The 18,840-nt window shown below is 39.9% G+C and overlaps 1 protein-coding gene and 1 long non-coding RNA gene across 2 annotated transcripts in view; both read right to left on the bottom strand.

Annotated features, from left to right (window-relative positions):
• Nucleotides 1-12,402: 12,402 nt before the first annotated feature.
• LOC145790984 (uncharacterized) lies at nt 12,403-13,571 on the bottom strand. Its single transcript, XR_014330497.1, has 2 exons — nt 13,528-13,571; nt 12,403-12,926 (listed from the first exon to the last, which is right to left on the bottom strand). It is a non-coding gene; the product is annotated as an uncharacterized LOC145790984 (long non-coding RNA).
• A 139-nt stretch (nt 13,572-13,710) lies between these two features.
• The window catches only part of LOC114319987 (uncharacterized), a 36,267-nt gene continuing 31,137 nt past the window's right edge, over nt 13,711-18,840 (bottom strand). The window contains exons 8-14 of the mRNA XM_082870435.1: nt 18,004-18,081; nt 17,722-17,790; nt 15,108-15,155; nt 14,920-15,014; nt 14,707-14,783; nt 13,891-13,936; nt 13,711-13,811 (exon numbers count right to left, since the gene is read on the bottom strand). Of these exons, the coding sequence (XP_082726561.1) occupies nt 14,952-15,014; nt 15,108-15,155; nt 17,722-17,790; nt 18,004-18,081 (258 nt within the window). The 3' untranslated portion in view covers nt 13,711-13,811; nt 13,891-13,936; nt 14,707-14,783; nt 14,920-14,951. The remainder of the gene's footprint in view (nt 13,812-13,890; nt 13,937-14,706; nt 14,784-14,919; nt 15,015-15,107; nt 15,156-17,721; nt 17,791-18,003; nt 18,082-18,840) is intronic.

Here is an 18,840-nt window from a genome sequence, read left to right as displayed (position 1 = left end):
CCGAGGAAGACACGTCGGGGACTAAGGAGACAAAGCAAGAAAAAGTAAATGGCTCGCCGAAGCGAGGCCGAGGTAACAACGGATCCAGCAAGCAAGAGATAGGACTGAGGGCTACACAGGCAGTTACAACTGTGTTCCGAATCCCAATTCACAAAGTCCTGGACAAAATTCAGAACCAACCCTATTTCAGAGCACCAGCAAGGGCACTAAGAGAGTTTATGGGAAGAAACCTTGGCAAGCATTGTGCTTACCACAATGAAGATAAGCATATGATTCAGGGCTGTAGAGCCCTGAAAACACACTTAGAAGACCTGGTAAGGCAAGGCCATCTGAGAGACCTTATCGATGAGGCTAGGACAAGGGAAGAATAGGCAAGACTACCTCAGGAGCCAGCAGCTCCACCTCCCCCAGCACAGCAACCTCAAGCAGGAGGACCTCGGGTAATTAATGTAATTCACTCGAAGGTCAACGAAAACGAGATTCGGGGGGAGACCCAGAAGGTAAAACACCTACAGCATGTCTACCAAGTCAGGGAGAAGAGACATCGGGCAAAGGAGTGCCAAGGACCAGTAGTGTCCTTTACTGAAGTCGACCTTGAGATGGTGCAGCATCCACATAACGATGCCTTGGTAGTATCCCTCCAGGTTGGGGAATGCCAAGTGAAGCGCATCTTAATCGACTAAGGCAGCTCTTGTGACATCATGTACGTCAGATGTTACAAGGAGCTTGGCCTTCACCTAGACGATATGGAGTAATCCAATAGCCCAATGGTCGGGTTCAATGGAACGCCGACATGGCCACTGGGAACGACGAGCTTGGAGGTGCAGGCTGGCACCAAGAAGATAAAGACAGAGTTCACCGTAATCGACACACCCTCCCCTTACAATATCATCTTGGGAAGGCCGTGGTTATATGCGATGGGGGCTGTTCCCTCAACATTGCATCAACTATTGTGGTTCCCAACAGAACATGGGATAGAGGAGATCAAAAGAGATCAGCTGCAGGGAAAGAATTGCTCCATGGCAGCAATGAAATCCACCTGCAGCATACGAGAACCAAATAAGGCAGAGATCGAAGGCGAGGACGTGGAGGTCCTAGAGGATGTCGACAAGGAGCCAGCCGAGAAGAGTGAAGAAGCACTGAAGAAAATCCTCATCCAGGATGGGGATGAAGAACGCTTCTTTCTTCTCTGCTCGGGCTTAGCCGAAGAAGAGGAAAAAGAGTTTGAAGCTTTTTTGAGAGCAAATATTGAGGTGTTTGCTTGGACACCTAACGAAATGCCTGGCATTGACCCCGAGGTCACTTGCCATAAACTGAACGTTGACAGGTCGGCCAAACCTGTAATCCAACAAGCAAGAAGACCGACGTTGATGCACGTCGAAGCAGTAGAAGAGGAAGTAGACAGACTTCTAGAAGCCAAGGCCATTCGAGAGGTAAATTACCCGACATGGCTATCAAATACAATGGTGGTGAAGAAAAAGAATGGTAAATGGAGGGTCTGCATGGACTTTACCAGCCTGAACAAGGCATGTCCCAAAGACAGTTTTCCTCTACCCAAGATTGACCAGCTGGTAGACGCCACTTCGGGGCATGGAAAGATGAGCTTCCTGGATGCCTACAGGGGATACCATCAGATAGCCATGCATCCCCCAGATGAGGAGAAGACTGCGTTTATCACCCCAAAAGGGCTGTACTGCTACAAAGTGATGCCTTTTGGGTTGAAAAACGCAGGAGCAACTTACCAAAGATTGGTAACCAAGATGTTCAGACACCTGATTGGCCGAATGGTGGAAGTTTACATCGACGACATGGTCGTGAAGACCACGGAACCTGAGGGTCATCTGGCCGATCTAAAAGCAGTCTTTGAAATCCTTAAGACATATCGGCTCTGACTCAATGCATCGAAGTGTGCATTTGGAGTTGGTTCTGGTAAGTTCTTGGGATACCTAGTGACCAAAAGGGGCATTGAGGCCAACCCAGATCAGATCAAGGCCATCCTAGAATTGAAGAGCCCGACATCGGCAAAATAGGTGCAGATGCTAACTGGAAGGGTTGCAGCCCTGAATAGGTTCATAAGCAGAAGCTCAGACAAATGTAAACCTTTCTTTAACTTAGTAAAGACAGCTACAGACTTTTTATGGACCGAGGAGTGCGAAGCCGCCTTGGCCGACTTGAAGGAGTATTTAACCACGACTCTAGTTCTCTCAAATCCAGAACCTGGAGAGGAGTTGTTTTTGTACTTAGCAGTTTCAGAACACGCAGTAAGCGCAGTGGTAATCCAAGAAGAAAAAGGGGAGCAAAGGGTTGTTTACTATGTAAGCAAAACCCTGGCCGATACAGAAACAAGGTATCTACCCTTAGAGAAATTGGCACTAGCTTTAGTAATGGCTTCAAAGAAGCTGAACCATTACTTCCAGGCCCATAAAATTGTGGTGCTAACTGAACACCCCTTGAAGTCCTTGCTGCAACAAGGAGACCTGACAGGAAGAATAGCCAGATGGGCAGTCGCCCTGGGCCAGTATGACCTGGAGTACAGACCCAGAACAGCAATCAAAGGCCAGATTTTGGCCGACTTCGTGGCCGAGTTCACGCCAGAATCCATCAAACATCAGGCTCCGTTGAGCTAGGGTGAACGATGTCCAAACAAGCAAGGAGGAGCCCAGCCAAAGGCAAAAGAACAAAAGAAAGAGGAAAAACTCAGACCCTGCAGCATTTACATCGGCGACTCCTTTCGACTGTTCGTTGATGGGAGTTCAAACCGACAGGAAGCGGGGCAGGAGTAGTATTGATATCTCCAGATGGGCAGATACTAGAACAATCGATTCGTTTGGGGTTCAAGACCTCAAACAACAAAGCAGAGTACGAAGCACTCATTGCCGGACTAAAACTGGCAGCAGCAGTACAAGCAGATGAGGTAATAGTCTTTTGTGACTCACAACTTATAGTTAACCAGACAACAAGCGATTTTTCAGCCTAAGATGAAAGGATGTCGGCCTATGCAAAGGAAGTCATCAGGTTGGCAACCTTGTTTCAGAACTGCCAACTACTTCAGCTTAGCCGAGATGATAACAGTCACACCGATGCATTGACCAACCTAGTTAGTGTAGTACAACCTGAAAAAGCAAGGACAATAATGGTTGACTATTTGTCGGGCCCGAGCATCGAACCACTGACCACAGAGCGTCAAGTAATGTGTGTGAACATGGGACCAAGCTGGATGGATGCAATTGTTGCATTCCTAAAAGAAGAAAAGCTGCCAGATAACCACAAGGAGGCACACAAGATCAGATTAAAGTCGGCAAGATTCAGTCTAACAATAGACGGACATCTCTACAGAGGATCCTTCACTGGACCCTTTTTGAGGTGCGTACATCCTTCACAAGTTGAAGATTTTTTATATGAAATACATGAAGGAATTTGCGGAAGCCACGCTGGGGACAGATCACTAGCTCATAGGGCCATTACCCAGGGGTATTGGTGGCCCTACATACAGAAAGATGCAGAGGCCTATGTCAAGAAGTGTGAAAAATATCAAAGGTTTGCACCTCTGATACACTAACCAGCAGCGGACCTAAACCCAGTATCCAATCCTTGGCCGTTTGCCCAATGGGGCATGGACCTCGTTGGGAAACTGCCCCAAGCAACTGGACAAAGAAAATACCTACTGGTGGCAACAGACTACTTCACTAAGTGGATAGAAGCTGAACCCCTTGCCAAAATCCGAGATGTTGATGTAAAGAGCTTCGTATGGAAGAACATCATCACCCGGTTTGGGATTCCAAGAGCAATAGTTGCAGACAATGGAACACAATTTGACAGTAAGCTAATCAAGAGTTTCTGTGCAAAGTTCAAAATCAAGAATTACTTTTCCACCCCAAGTTTTCCTCAGAGCAATGGACAAGCAGAAGCATCCAACAAAGTCATCTTGGATGGGATTAAGAAGTGGTTGCAAGCAGCAAAGGAAAAGTGGGTGGATGAACTGCCAAGCGTACTCTGGGCATATCGGACTACTCCGAGAAGATCAACGGGGGAATCCCTATTTGCCATGGCTTAGGGCACAGAAGCAGTCATTCCTTTAGAAGTTGGCATCCCAGGAATCAGAACCTAGGGAGTGGAGAATGGGACCAATGACGTATTATTAGCCCGAGATCTGGATCTACTAGAAGAAAGAAGGGAGAGAGCTACAATACAGCTCGCAGCATACCAGCAACAGCTTGCCAGAGCTTATAATAAGAAGGTCAACCCAAGGGAGTTTCAAATCGGTGACCTCGTCTTGAGAAAAGTCGTCGGCAACAAAAAAGATCCTAGAGAGGGGAAGCTTGGCCCAAATTGGGAAGGACCCTACAGAATCATCTCGGTACTGGGTAATGGGGCATATCGACTTGAAGATAATGAGGGCAAAGAGTTGCCAAGGCCTTGGAACACTTGTAATTTGAAATTTTTCTATCATTAGAATTTTTTGTTCTTTTGTCATTTGTCGAAGTAAATAAATAAAGTTTTAGCTTGGTTATATGTTTATACACTTGTGACTGATAAAGATACATAACGTTGTTTCTGGAATACATGTATAATGAGAACCCAAGTGGAACTTAGGTTCACATTAGGGGGCAGAGAGAAGAAAAATGATTTTAACACTTGTTGAAACTTGAGAAAAGTTTACAAGTTGAAGTTAAACCGGGATCATGTTTAACACTTGTTGAAACTTGAGCAAAGTTTACAAGTTGAAGTTAAACCGAGATCATGTTTAACACTTGTTGAAACTTGAGAAAAGTTTACAAGTTGAAGTTAGACTAAGGTTAAACACTTGTTGAAATTTTATGAAAAAATTTACAAGCTGAAACCAAGGTTATGCTAAGAAAGGTACTTGGGTACTTGCCGAGGTAAATCATCAGTTTGTATAACCGAGGTGTGTCACCCCGAGAAGGTTGCACAAAGATTGAAGTGTATATTAAAGATATACAAAATATTCTAAATATGGAATCATACAAGAGTAGTAAAGAGAAGGCAAACATACAAACGTTCAAAACAAAGAAGTTGTATTTATAAGAAGGCACTTCGGCAATATGAAGAGCTTACACTGTTTCAAAAGAAAAAAAAAAGTACAAAGCGCAGAAGAAAGAGAAAAACATGAAATTAAGATTCTTCAGCATCATTAGCAAGCTGGCTTTGGACCTTGGAGGGCTGCTGAGAAGACATCTCGGCGGCCTTCTCAGCCGCAAGCTCAGCGTCAATTTCTTGAAGGGTTAGATCGAGGCTCTTATCAACAAGAGGCACGTCCGATGACGGCTTCTCAGGAGTGGCATCCTTGGGGACTTCCTCACCCTCCTCATCTTGAGTCAAGTCCAGGACTTGCTCATTCAGAGAAGGGGACTTGGTCCCAACAGCCTCCTTTGATTTCCTCACCAAGGTCTCCTCCTAAGACTCAGATTCGTCGTTGGATTGAGTTGGAGTTGGAGGGAATGGAAGAGGAATGACGTCGGAGTTCCTGAGAGGCGAGTCCTCAGGGACTTCAAGCTTTTTTAGAAGAGACATCCAACCAAGGGTGAAACCCTTGTTACATGCCTGCTTCACCTGCTTTTCATAGTCAGCCGTGACATCGGCCACCCCCTCATTGTAGCCCTTCTCATCGGCTGCCTTGAGCTCGGCGTCCTTCGTGGCCAAGGCTTCTTCCAGTTCTTTTTGGGCCTGAGCCGTCTTTTCCTCAGCCTCTCTCTTTTCGGCCTCAAGAACCTTCTTGATGGCCTCAGCGGAATCCGCTTTTTCTTCGGCATCATTTTGAGCTTTGATAGCAGGCTCGACTTGATCCTTCAAAGTCTTCATCTTTGATTGTAAGTTTTTATTAGTCTTTTGCAGACTAGCAGCCTCCCTCTTCTTGTCGGCCTGCTCCTTCCGATTCTCAAAAGATTGTACTCAGAAGGAGTGGGCATGCTGGATTGCCTGAGAGAAAATTAAACGGAGCAGAAGTTATTACAAAATTTTCTAAAGTATTAAAAAGAGAAAGAAAGAAAAGTTGCCAAATAAAGACACTTACTTGAACGGAGCGCTGGAGCATCAAAGCATAGTTTTCATATTCGCTCAACTCGATGTTTCGGTCGAGATCGCCAAGAAGAAGTAGAGCGGTACTAAGGGCAACGCCGACATTAATGTCATCGGCGCTATCGCCAGCCCTAACTGGCTTGTCCTCCAAAACGATTTTGGAGGCCTAGGGGGCATCATACTTTAGGGACCCCGAGGTAGTTGCAGATGATGACCTTGGCCTTTTTGATCTGGTGGATTCGAATGGTTGTGTTTCAGCAGACCTCTTCTCAGGGACAGAGGTGGTCTTCTCACTCTCAGCCAATTTTGAAATTGGCAAGGTGTCCTCAGAATCGATCTGAGTCACCGTTGCCTTTGGCTGAGCCTTCTTCATCCTTTTTTGCTTTGGCTTTAGAGGCTGGGTTGGTGCTGGTTAAGCATCAACTGAATCAGGAATGTTGGCCAAAAGATCCTTAGCGACTGTTTTTTGACGGCCCATCTAGGCAGCAAAAACGGTTCGTCGTCGGCGTCGACGTTGGGATATCGGGATCAGATATGGAGCCGAGGTTAACGGCTGCTCTGCAGGATCGGAAGTCGATCCTTGATCTGGCCGAGATGTGGAGGCAGCTTGAGGAGTTGTGGCAGAAGGAGGAGATAAGCTCTTCTTCTTCTTCCTCTTTGGAACGTCGGGAAGAACCGACTTATAAGAAAGAAAAAAATTGAGGACCAGAGGGGCTCTCCGTTTGAGGACTGGCAGATCCAAAAGTTTCCTCAGGTCTTTGCTGGGAAAGAAAGACTAACGAAAGCCCTTTGATGGCTGAGGAAGAGCTGCAAGAAAAACAGACATTAGAAACAAACAAAATATTGAGGACTTTAAAAACAAGTTAGTATGAACACAGGGCTCTTACCATTGCCCTCTACAAAAACTGATCGAGGAAGAGGATAGAGATGAAGGTCCTCGTCTGGAGCGAACTCCCAATTTCCCGAGGTAATGAAATAGTCATCCCCAGCTCTCTTGTTGGAGTCAGGGAGGTCGGCGACAATTTTGTACTCTGTGGACCTCGGCTTGAGGTAGTAAACGTAGCCCGTATCTTTTTTGAGGCCACACATGGTATAGCAGTATTGGATATCGGCTAAGGTAATCCTAGCATTTTCTTGCCTGGCTAAGGCTATGATACCATTGATAACTCGATAGGAATTAATGGCGAGTTGCATCGGGTTCAACTTATAATAGTGAAGTATCTCACAAAAAAGGGTGTTGAGTGGGAGCCGAAGTCCGCACTCAATGAAGGCTACCACAGGGAAGGGCATAGAATCAGTTGTAGGCATGATGGAGTCATCATCCCCAGCCAACCTCAGGTGGACGTCGACCGGGATGTCAAACTCTCGCCTAAAGTGCTCTAACTTGGATGGGGTGTCTACTCTATGCTTCCACATACCCATGATATCGGCTTAACTGAAGGGGTTGGATTTCAGAAGGGTGTGTTTCTAAAGGGTTTTATGGACCTCAGCTAAAGCTTAAAAATACACAGAATCTGTGGGGAATCGTTTTAATTTTCCCTAACAATTGTTTTAAGTTCTACAAACAAATCCTAAACCTAGATCTATGGAAACGAAGATTGAAGGCACGAATCTGGAAAACAGAAAAGCAAGAATGTGCTTCAGAATCAAGAACAAAGATGGCCTATCAAGAACATTGTAAGTACAAAGGGTATAAGGTCAAGAACAGTGGCAAGAGTGCAGAAAAGTTGTAAGCAGTGCGTGTATTCAAGACATGGGCAAAGAGCAAAGTCGTGAAATAAACACACTCAGATACATGACTCATAAATCAAACATTTGAGTAAAACAACAATGGCGATTAATAATGAAGCAAAACTTCTTGGAGAGCAACAAGAAATAAAACCAGGAGGAACAGTGGCTTACCAGAAAGAGGGAAGTCGGAATGGGGATTGCCGAAGTCTGACGACGGTTGCAAAGGCAGAAGATCGGTGAAAATCACGCCGGAAGGGGTAAACGGAGCAAGTTGCAGAGCTAAGGAAGTTTGAACAATGGAGGATTTGAGAAAGCTAGAGAGAGAGAGAGAGCTTCAGAAACGATGTAAAGTGAAGAGACGGAAGGAGAAAGGGGCTTTTTGTTAAAACTTGAAACGGCAGCAAAAGAAAGCAATTAATGCGCCTAAAATGACGTATGCGTTAGACGGCGCATGCAGGCGCGAGATGACTTGCAAGAGTGTACGGAGTACGATCCAATAAGAGGAAAACGCGTGGTTAAGACGGTTGATGTATTATGCTTGACAACTCATACGCATGAGGGAGCTTTTGAAATTTTTTATCTTTAAAGAGACATGTCGGCTGGGATCTCTAAGCCGATGTATTGGCAGGAAGTACCAATATAGGTCCCATCACCTCAGAATGACGAGGTAATAGAACCTAGGGGGCAGTTGTGGGCATATATTTTCTGAGTACCAACACGTGGCCAAGGTGACGTCGACGTGTCAGCCGAGGTGCCACGTGTCCTGGTCATGACGCTGAGGTTATCTCAGCAAGGCCGAGGTTATCTCCGAAGATATCGGAATCCGAGATAAGTGGATAAGGCACAAGAGGCTTCTGTTGGGACAAGGATTGAGTTAACTATAAAAGAAAGGCACCCCCGATGGGTCTAAGGTACGTAATTTTATACTCAGAACAGTGAGTTTAGCATTATTGATTATCTTTGAGAGATATACTGACTTGATCGTCGGAGTGCCCCCAGGTGGACGAACCACCGCCAGAATCTTCTCTTTCTGTTGCAGGTCAGACAGGTGTCATCTATTCTGCCAGTGCTCTTCAGCTGAATACTGAGTTGGCAGTGTGGTCAGAAAATCACTCACACATTTTCAATTTTATTAATTAATAAACCACAACAGACAGCAAGATACAACTATGTTTTATCACTTTTGTGTAGAGAAAGAATTCTCATAAAATTTTAAAAAGTTTTATAAAATCTCATTGAAAATAAATAAAGAAAAATGATAAAAAGTTGTTCTATAAATACTTAAATATTTTTTTAACAAAACTTAAATTATTAATTACTTATATTCTAATACTTAAAAATTAAAATAAAAAAGTATTTAGATAGAATATTTCGGTCAATTTAATTTGTATCAGTGTAAAACTGAAACATACCATAAATTATAAAAAACTGAAGGAATCTTGAAATTTTGGTTAGTCTTGAATTGTCAATTTGATTACATCAATTTTATTTACACTGCTATATATAGATTAGAAGTGGCAAAGTCAATCCAAACCCCTAAAGTTGTCCAATATACCATTTAAAATCTCTTTTAACCGAAGTTTAAACGCGTTGTTGGCAAACAATGAGTCAAAAGGAAATTATTGGCAAGCCACATATTAGAACTTTTCACTTAGTACATTAAGATTCTTATATGCAACAAGGTAGATCTTACACCACATAATTTTTTCTAGTCAAAAGTCAAACAAATGGTAACAGTGCCTACCCAGAAAAAATACTTAAAAAATATTCAAAATTTGAAATATGCAAACGAGATCCATTTGGGTATCGAAAATGAGTCGTAGCTCGAATATTTTGGGCTCAAATGGCTCGAAAGGACAAATTTCTCTCTCCTCTTGATCTCTTCCCTCTCAGCTATTCCACCTCAAAATTGATACCACCTCTCTCTCACTCTCGCCTTACCCCTCTCACCTCATCCCTCTTACCTCTCTCGCCTTATCTCTCTCATTCACTCTCGCCTCTCTCTCCTCTCTATCTCACTCTCGACTGTCTCACCTATCTCTTGAAGGAGTACGAAGGACAACGAAACAGGGGACAAAGGACGACGAGACGGTGGACGAACGACGACGGAAGACGAACGACAGTGAATCTGAGGCAAACTTGAAATCGCAAAGTTAGGGTTTAAGTTAGAGTAAACCTAAAATCGCAAAATTAGTCGATTGGGAGTGTTTGGGGTTGGATTTTGCTTGCAATTTGTGTTAGGGTTTGGGATTTGGCTTTAATTTGTGATGTGTTAGGGTTTGGAATTTTGCTTACAATTTGTGTTAGGGTTAGGGTTAGGGTTAGGGTTAGGGTTTTGCTTGAAATGCACATCTGTGATGAGTTTGGTCATGCAATGTTAATCTTGAATGCATTCATACATTGCTTCAAGGTTGTCTAGGATGAATTTGTTGAATTAATTTTGTATAATTAATTCTTGCAATGTTAATTTTGTCTTGAATTAATCTTGTAGAGTTTGAATGCATTGCAATGTTAATCTTGTATAATTACAGGTTAATCTTGAATTAATTTTTAATCTTGATGAAATGTTCCTATGTTAAATAATTTCAAAATTAATTCAATGTTCTGTGTATGAAAAACAGATTGAACTCTTCTCTCTTAATTTAACCGATTGAACAGAGTTCTATGAAAAATTAATTCAAGATTAACCTGTTAACCAAATTAATTCATGATTGAACTCTGTTATCAAGATTAACCTAGTTAATTCAACATATCAAGATTGAACTCTGTTATCAAAATTAATTCCAGATTAACCTGATAAGAGAGTTCAATCTTGAACGCATCTGTCTCTATTTTAAACAGATTGAACTCAATTATCAAGATTGAACTCTTTCAATGAATCTGTTTTCAAGATTGAACTCCAAGATCATCTTCTACTAATAATAGGAAGATACAAAAAATGGAAGAACAGCTTGGTAGGCAATTGAATCATCATCTTCTACTAATAGGCAGTTAAATCTGTTGGTAGGTAGTTGAATCGTTCTCTTCTACTAATAGGTAGTTGAATCATCATCTTCTACTAATAGGTAGAACAGCTTGGAAGATAAAAAAATAGAAAGAACATCATCTTCTACTAATAGGTAGTTGAATCTATTGGTATTTTTTATGCAGATAAAAAAATGACTTCATCTTCTACTAATAATAGGACCATAAGATTAAAGCCAAGATTGTGTAATTGTGGAAGAATAGCTTCCATGCATATTGTGCGAACCAACGAGAATGGAAATGAAGGACGTGTGTTTTTTGTTTGCCCAACAAAATATGTAAGTATCTGTTATATAAATTAATCTTTTGTTTTTTACAAATTTCATTTGTCATTTATTGATTAACTGAATCTTGTGCATTGTAGAATGCGAACAAACACTGCAATTACTTCAGATTTGCAGATGATGACGACGACGACATTACCTCCACAATCCATGCCAATGCTGGACCTTGGACAGATTCAAGAACAGAAAAAATTAATGATCTAAGGATTAGGCTTGGTGAGATGGACAATGCAATTCATGAGCATGATAGAAGGCTTTAAAGGATGGAGAAGATTTGCAATTACAGACAACATCTCTGTGAACAAGTTGAATTAAAACAAACAAAGAAAAAAGAATTTAAGAAAATTCATGACAACTCTACGTTTAGGCAAGAAAAGATAATTCCCCAATGACCAAGAACACAAAAGAATAAAGAGAGACACAGAAGAATTAAAGGCCAGGAAAGAAGAGGGAATCAACAATTAATGGGTACTCTTGATTTAGCCATGAAAACAAGACCCCAATTGCAGAAAAAGCCAGATTTTGTGAGGGAGACCTCTCAGGCGACCATTGAAGGTGGAGCATAGAAGAAACATGGGTAAGGACATAAATGCATACCAATTGAGAATAAGCTGTGATTATCAATTACTGCTTTTTCTTGGCTAAGAATGGAGAGAAACAGAGTGGATTTGCAGACATGGGTCTCTGTGGCCTTTTACCTAACTTGAAAGGATGAAAAATACAAGGAGAATCAGATGAATATGTTCTTGCTTATGTCAGTATTAGGAGAGATCTGAAGTGTGTTTTTAACCCTTCTTAAACCCTCTACTCAAAAACGGGCAAAAACAGGCAATTTTATGGAGGTAACAGCAGATCAATAATCGATTTTAAAAAATAAAATAACAACATGAGGATGATGCATACATACACACACAGTATTTTATAATTGTGGTGTTGATGAAAGGTGGAGTAGGGGACTCCAAAGGAACTGAATGCTAGTAGAGAGCTTTACACTCAACCTATTTGACAAATCACACAAGGGAAACAAAAATACAATAGGTTGAAGAGCAAATGACGAGCAAATCACACGAGAAACAAAAATACTAGTCAAGACTCCTCTTCTTCAACTATGGACGACACAACAGCATCAGCTTGCGGCACCCACGGCAGCAACAGCAACAGCAACCCAGATCGCTCCTCTCACTGTGCCGCTAGGTTACGAACGATACATGCTTCTCTCTCTTTAATCTCTGTTCTTGTCTTTCGTTTTCCTTTTTTATTGTTTTGCCGCCAAATATGATGTTTGGCTGTGAGACTTCATTCAATTCAAGCACACGCCCACAGAGGATAAAAAGTAACATTCGGGCCACTCTCGAGCCACAATATTTCGAGCTACGAATCGCTATTGTTTGGGTATTAGTTCACACCCCCACCAAAGTTTGAATCTACAGTCATACACTTTACTTTTTGAATGTATCTAGCTTATTTTTTTCCTAGGTACAAAGCATTTTTGACCAAAAAAAATTAAAATGATAAAAAAAATAGTAATTTGAGATATGTCAGCATGAAGAAAGAGTTGCATCGCACATAACTTGCATAGCGTTTCCCACTACTGGCAGTGGATTCAATGAAGAAAAGACTCCCTGCATTGATACTGAACAGATTGACCCAATTCGCCATGCTTAATTATTCTTGTGGTTTGTAGAGGAACAAACTTGTATCTACATAGAGACCTACCAATGTTGTAGTTGTCACAAACAGGCAATGTTGCTTGCGAATGGCCTCATGCAGAGCTACCTTTCACTGTAAAGTATAGTTGGCGAGTCCCATGGATTCGGCAACTTCTCTAGAGGAAAAAGAATCAGCTTGTTCCTACTCATTGCACAGAACATGCATTAGTAGACTGTAAAATAGTAGGTATTCACGAATCCAAGTTTCAGTAAAAAAAAAGGAAAAAAAAAAAGAAAAAAAAAGCTGCCTCTCCTCTGAAATAGAGGATTTGAAAATGGGCTTAATCAACAGCTAGAACGACAATATTCACAACAACAAAATGCTTAGGCACTCATTGGTTAACTTGGATATGAAAATGGTCCACATTCATTGTTGTTTAAAATACGAACACCATAAGTTTAAACCTACATTCCGAACATACATTCAAAAGAGAGCACCATAAATTTGCCTCTTAGAAGTTTTCATTACCACCGTCTTTCAAGACCGACTGTCCCTCTATATCTGAGAACCTAATATACACGTCTGTGGTGCATGTGGCATGCACATTTCTCTTTGTTATAATTCCTGTACATCTACTTTTTTTTTTAACAAAATGGCCATCATGCTCATGATCAATGAAGTGTCCTCCATGGTAGTTTTCAATAGATAGACCTATCATTAATGCTAACAAATATAGTATTCAACTATTGTCTCGAAAAAAAAAAAACTGAGACAGAATTTGCAGATAACAACATATTCATACCTGCAGACGATGTAGCAGATACATCAAGAAAAAAGCACAAATACCTGTGGATAACTCGGCATGGTCATCATGCAATTCAAAGCACTATTAACGATTTTTAACAACCATACTATTTCATTGGAACAGGAAATCCCAAAAATAAAATAAAATAAAATAATTGGTGGTGATATGTTATATATTCTCACCAAATAGAAAAACAGCAGGATTCGAGCAATTGGATATCGCCACAGAAATCGTGTGGCCCTGACAGCCCCAGAATCTAGAAGTTTTGCTGCATTCTGCAACTGCACCAGACAAGTATAACAGAATGAGAAAAGAAACATAGGTGGCAAGACTGTAGTGAAAGAAAAGAGCAGTGCTGACCTGAATGCTCACCCCAACCATATGGCGGTGATACAAGGGAAGAGGCCTGCAATTACTCTTTATGTGAAAGAAAGGAGAAAAAAAATACTGGTTTCACTTATAAAGATGATTAAAAACAAATGATTAGGCCATATGCATGCAATCTTATTCTTCTATGAAATGGCTATTCTTCTCATTTATTTAGGAACTAAAAAGAGAGGCACAGGTTTATGATTGGCAAAACATTCCAGAAATAAGTAATGACTACACAGCTTTTACAGGATGTAACCAATTCCACCAAGGATTGGTTGCCCTTACAATTTTAGCAGAATACTATCTATCAGTTAAATCTAACTACCAAGCAAGAAGCACAGACATGGAACAGACACAAATACAAAAAGGATGTCAGTAATCTTAGCACAACAAAGCACTCTCTAGTGGCATGGAATATCTATTATTTTATTTTTTTTGCCAGAATGTCAGTAATCTTAGCACAACAAAGCACTCTCTGGTGGCATGGAATATCTTCTTTTTTTTTTTTTTTTTTTTTTGCCAGAATCCCCAAGTAATGTCTCTGTTAGATTCTCGGGTACCTCACTTCATTTATCATTTAGTTCAGTTTCGCTATAGGTTTATTGTGTAAAATAAAATTTCAATACGAACAAAGACAAATTTAGAAACTAAAAAATAATACAAAATGTAAAACTCAAACAATGACAAGGTAAAATGCAATTAAAAAATGAAGGAATAGATCATATTTCAACATGTTTTAAGAATATACAGAAAACATGAAGCACATTGACAAGTTCTATTCGATCAGAGAAGAGAGAAACATACTCAAGTGTTTTCATGTCAGTGTCTTCTTTCCAAGATGATGATGCTCGACGAGAAACTCTGCTCCTTTCTGCTTCTACCTGCTCAATTAAGCAATAAAATTATATGCATAAGACATTAGATCGTGTAAGATTCTATCCCCACCATCTTACAGTGAATGGTATCACTCTCCCCATATGGTAGGGCAGGTTTGACCGAGCATCGATAGGGACAGACCTGAGCTTCTTGAAGCCGCTTCATCTCCTTCTCTAATTGAAATTCTGACGCAGCTTTTTGCCAGCCATGGCTTCCAACTGTGTTTGCTTGTAATACTGAAACATACATATGATTAGTCAAACAGTGAGTCATCATAAGTTAGCAATGATAATAATGATTGAATGACATTAACTTTGAGTTTGACATACCAACAGATCAGTTAGTTCACGGTACCGTTTCTCCAGCTCCATATGCTCCTGTCAAATGGTAGCCATAACACCTAAGGGTGATTATACTATTAAAAATTTCCAAATATTTACCGAAAACAAATAACATAATAAATTAAAATGTAAAAAGCGAATAAAAACAGAGAAAAAGAATAACCAAATAATTAAATTTACTTAACTCATATATCAACCTTCAAGAATAGAGGGATAACAACATATAGGAAATTGCAAGTGTAGCTCATGCAGAAACAAAGAGGAAAGACGTTCACAGTACATTAGTTCAGTATAGGATTATTTTGGAAATTTTTCTAGTTAGGGAATTGCCAGGACTCACATTGAACACTAAATGCCAAAATGGAAGCAAGATCCATTTTCAACGTATATAAAAAAGAAAATGGATGAGTTGACGAGAAATATTCAGAATAACATGCCATGGTGTATGCGTTTTGCGAACGATATTGTGCTAATGGATGAGACTAGAGGAGTTAACACAAAATTAGAGATTTGGAGAAAAGCTCTTGAATCTAAAAGATTCCGGATAAGCAGAACTAAGACAGAGTACATAGAGTGTAAGTTTAATAATAGTAACAATGAAAGCAGAGGAGAAGTGAAGATTGAGAACCAAGAACTGCCTAAGAGTGAACATTTTCGCTATTCAGGGTTGATTATCACAACAGCGAGAGAGATTGATGAGGATGTAACCCATAGGATTAAGGCAGGATGGTGTAAGTGGAGAAGTGCGTCTGGGGTATTGTGCAATAAACGAATATCCACTAGACTAAAAGATAAGTTCTTTAGAACGGCTATTAGATCAGCGATGTTGTATGAGACGGAGTGTTAGACAATCAAGAAACAACATGTAGATAAGATGAATGTGGCTGAGATGAGGATGCTCAGGTGGATGTGTGGCAAGATTAGACAAGATAGAATTAGGAATGAGTGTATTCGGAAATGAGTAGGAGTAGCACCTATAGAAGATAAGCTGAGAGAGAATCGATTGAGATGGTTTGGTCACATTCAACGAAGACCAATAGAGGCAGTTATGAAAAGATGCGATACTGTAACAGTAGATGAGAGTGTTAGGGGACAGGGTAGGCCTAGATTAATGTTGATTAGCGTTGTAAATAGAGATATGGATCTACTTAATTTGACTAACAAAATGGCCTTTGATAAGACATTGTGGAGAAGAATGATTCATGTAGCCAACCCTATTTGATGGGATTTAAGGCCTGGTTTGGTTTGGTTTGGTTTGGTTTATAAAAAAAAAAAAAAAGGACGCAAGGAAAAAGTCACAATACGAATGAGTTCATCCTTCCATCACTGATATATGACAGTTGTTGCATTGAAAGCTTTCATATCAAAACACTAGTACATGGTTTCTCTTGCGTGCCTTCAGATGATTGCTGCTTCCCTTCTCTGTTTATAACAGAGCCACCTCGCACTAGTTTGTTGTATTCATACAAAAGCTTTGCTCTGGTCCTTTATGTCCAAAGTTCATTCAAGCGGGTTTCACTTCTATAAGATTTATTTATTAATATATATTTTTTTAAACATTGTAACCCACAAACATCTCTATGTCAGTAAAGAAGGAAGCCGGTTCAAAGTGAAGTTTCATTTATTTTTTATTTATTTATGATAAGTGTTTAAGATTCAATATAGTCCAATAATTTTGAGCAAAAAAGTCCATCAGAGAGATGTATTCAGTTATACTTCTGTATATATGTTAATTTAATAATAAGTAAGAAGCATGTGACTAACTAACTACAGTGATATACAACTAGGATTTCAACTTCCTCCCTGATGTGAAACTTGGCTAGGATAAAAATGTATGAAGTATAGTTTTTAAGAAAACGTCCATTTTGATGGTTTATTAGTTAACTCTCAACTGGCAAAAAAAAGAAAAAAGCAACCATGTCAAGTGAAATTTCAGGAAAAAAATTACAGATTCCTCAGTCAGAGTTTGTCTGCTACCAAAGTCCACATAAAAAACACAATTACCTATTTACCCTTCAATACCAAAGATTACTTAACTACTGATACGAACCCCTTGGGTAGAACTCACCATTGAAAACCAGCTTGTAAGGGTAGAGTGCCCAAGAGTTTTATATGCACATGGCCACGACCTATGCTAATCGATGTGGGATTGTAACATATCACCCCACTCAATACCTGAATCCTTTGCCACAGAGATCACTGTAGACTGAGATACTGATAAAAAAATCACTGCAGAATCAGACTCAGGCTGGTGGATGGGTGGGGTGGGGTGTAGGGCAGAGACAAAAGCAATTGCATCTCGACTCTATAAAGCACTACAAGGAGAAGTGAAATGCACAGAGAAAGATAGGTACAGGTTCTCAGAAAGACCTGTGACTTAATGATCGATCTGGGCCAAGATAAAGCAGAATGGGAAAAGAGGAAACTTCCAGCCCAATCCCAAAATTTGAATGTTAAATTCCTTCTTCAGAACATACCGTGCCTTAATTTAATTCAAGATGAGAAAAAAGCTCTTATAGAAGTGTGATGCTGGGAAATTAGCATAACCAAACAGAAGATGACCACATATCAGAAACAGGGTGATAAAAGAGAGATTGCTTACTTGACGTGAATAATGCTCTGCATCTCTCTTCATGGCAGACATTTCGACTCTCATTTTTTGCACTTCAGCCTGCAAATAAGTATGTAACATAAAAAGTCCTTAAATAGTCTTGAAACATCAGTTTGCAACATTTCAAATTTATTTATTGTATAATAATAAAAATTAGATGTTGGAATCAATTCCCAATTGACATCTCCAAATAAGCAGCATTGAGTCTTCAACCGTGTAAGTTGATTAAAGATAACAAGTAACACATGCACAGGAACATCACAAGAAACTTGCCTCTAAAGAAGAAAGCTTGCTCTCAGCATCTCTCCGACCTTGCCGAGCTCGCTCCGCTTCTTCCTGCCATGCCTGCATCTTCATATTCATAAGATAAAGTGGTTAGATGGATATGTACTACTATAGCACTCTTCTATTGGTGAAAGACTAAATTATAGTTGTATTATTTTTATGGAAAACAAAGGATATAAAAAGTATGAGAATTACACTACAAAGAAAAAATAAAGAGTGCAAGGTATCAAACCGTTTCAATTTATAGGTTTGGCATAACCTATATAATCCATCTTTTTATCTTTTTATCTTTTTTCCATTACATCACCTCTCTACTTTTCTACACATCTTTTCGTAAAAAAACAAAAAGTACACTTTTTTAGGACACCCCAAACATTAAAATCTTGCTTTAAAGTAGAAGCTTTAAAAAAATGAATGATGGATATATAAATTGATTGCAAAAAATTTTTCTTGAGAAATTCTTCAACCTAAAAAGAACATGGTAATAGAAACTTGGAAAAAGGTGAGGCTTGAACTTAACAGGAGAGCATTGTAATTTTTCGGTGAACAGATTCTCAGAACTAAAGATTTCATAAATGTTTTGTTATTGGTCTGATAGTTTGAACTCAAATTTAATTATAGAATAAAAATATCATATATTAATCAAAATATATGCATATGCTAGGAATTGCACTCCTATATCTAAAAGCGGAGAGGGGAGGGGGGGAAATACAATTTTGGAACACAATTTGCCAATATATAAATATATATATTTTATATAAAGCACAAACTTCAAAACCACAGAACCAAGTAAATTATGTGAAACTCATTACGTATTTTGTTTAC

This window comes from Camellia sinensis, chromosome 5, assembly GCF_055761805.1.
Source record: "Camellia sinensis isolate YWXY chromosome 5, ASM5576180v1, whole genome shotgun sequence".
NCBI lineage: Eukaryota > Viridiplantae > Streptophyta > Magnoliopsida > Ericales > Theaceae > Camellia > Camellia sinensis.
This window is presented reverse-complemented; position numbering and strand designations above follow the sequence as displayed.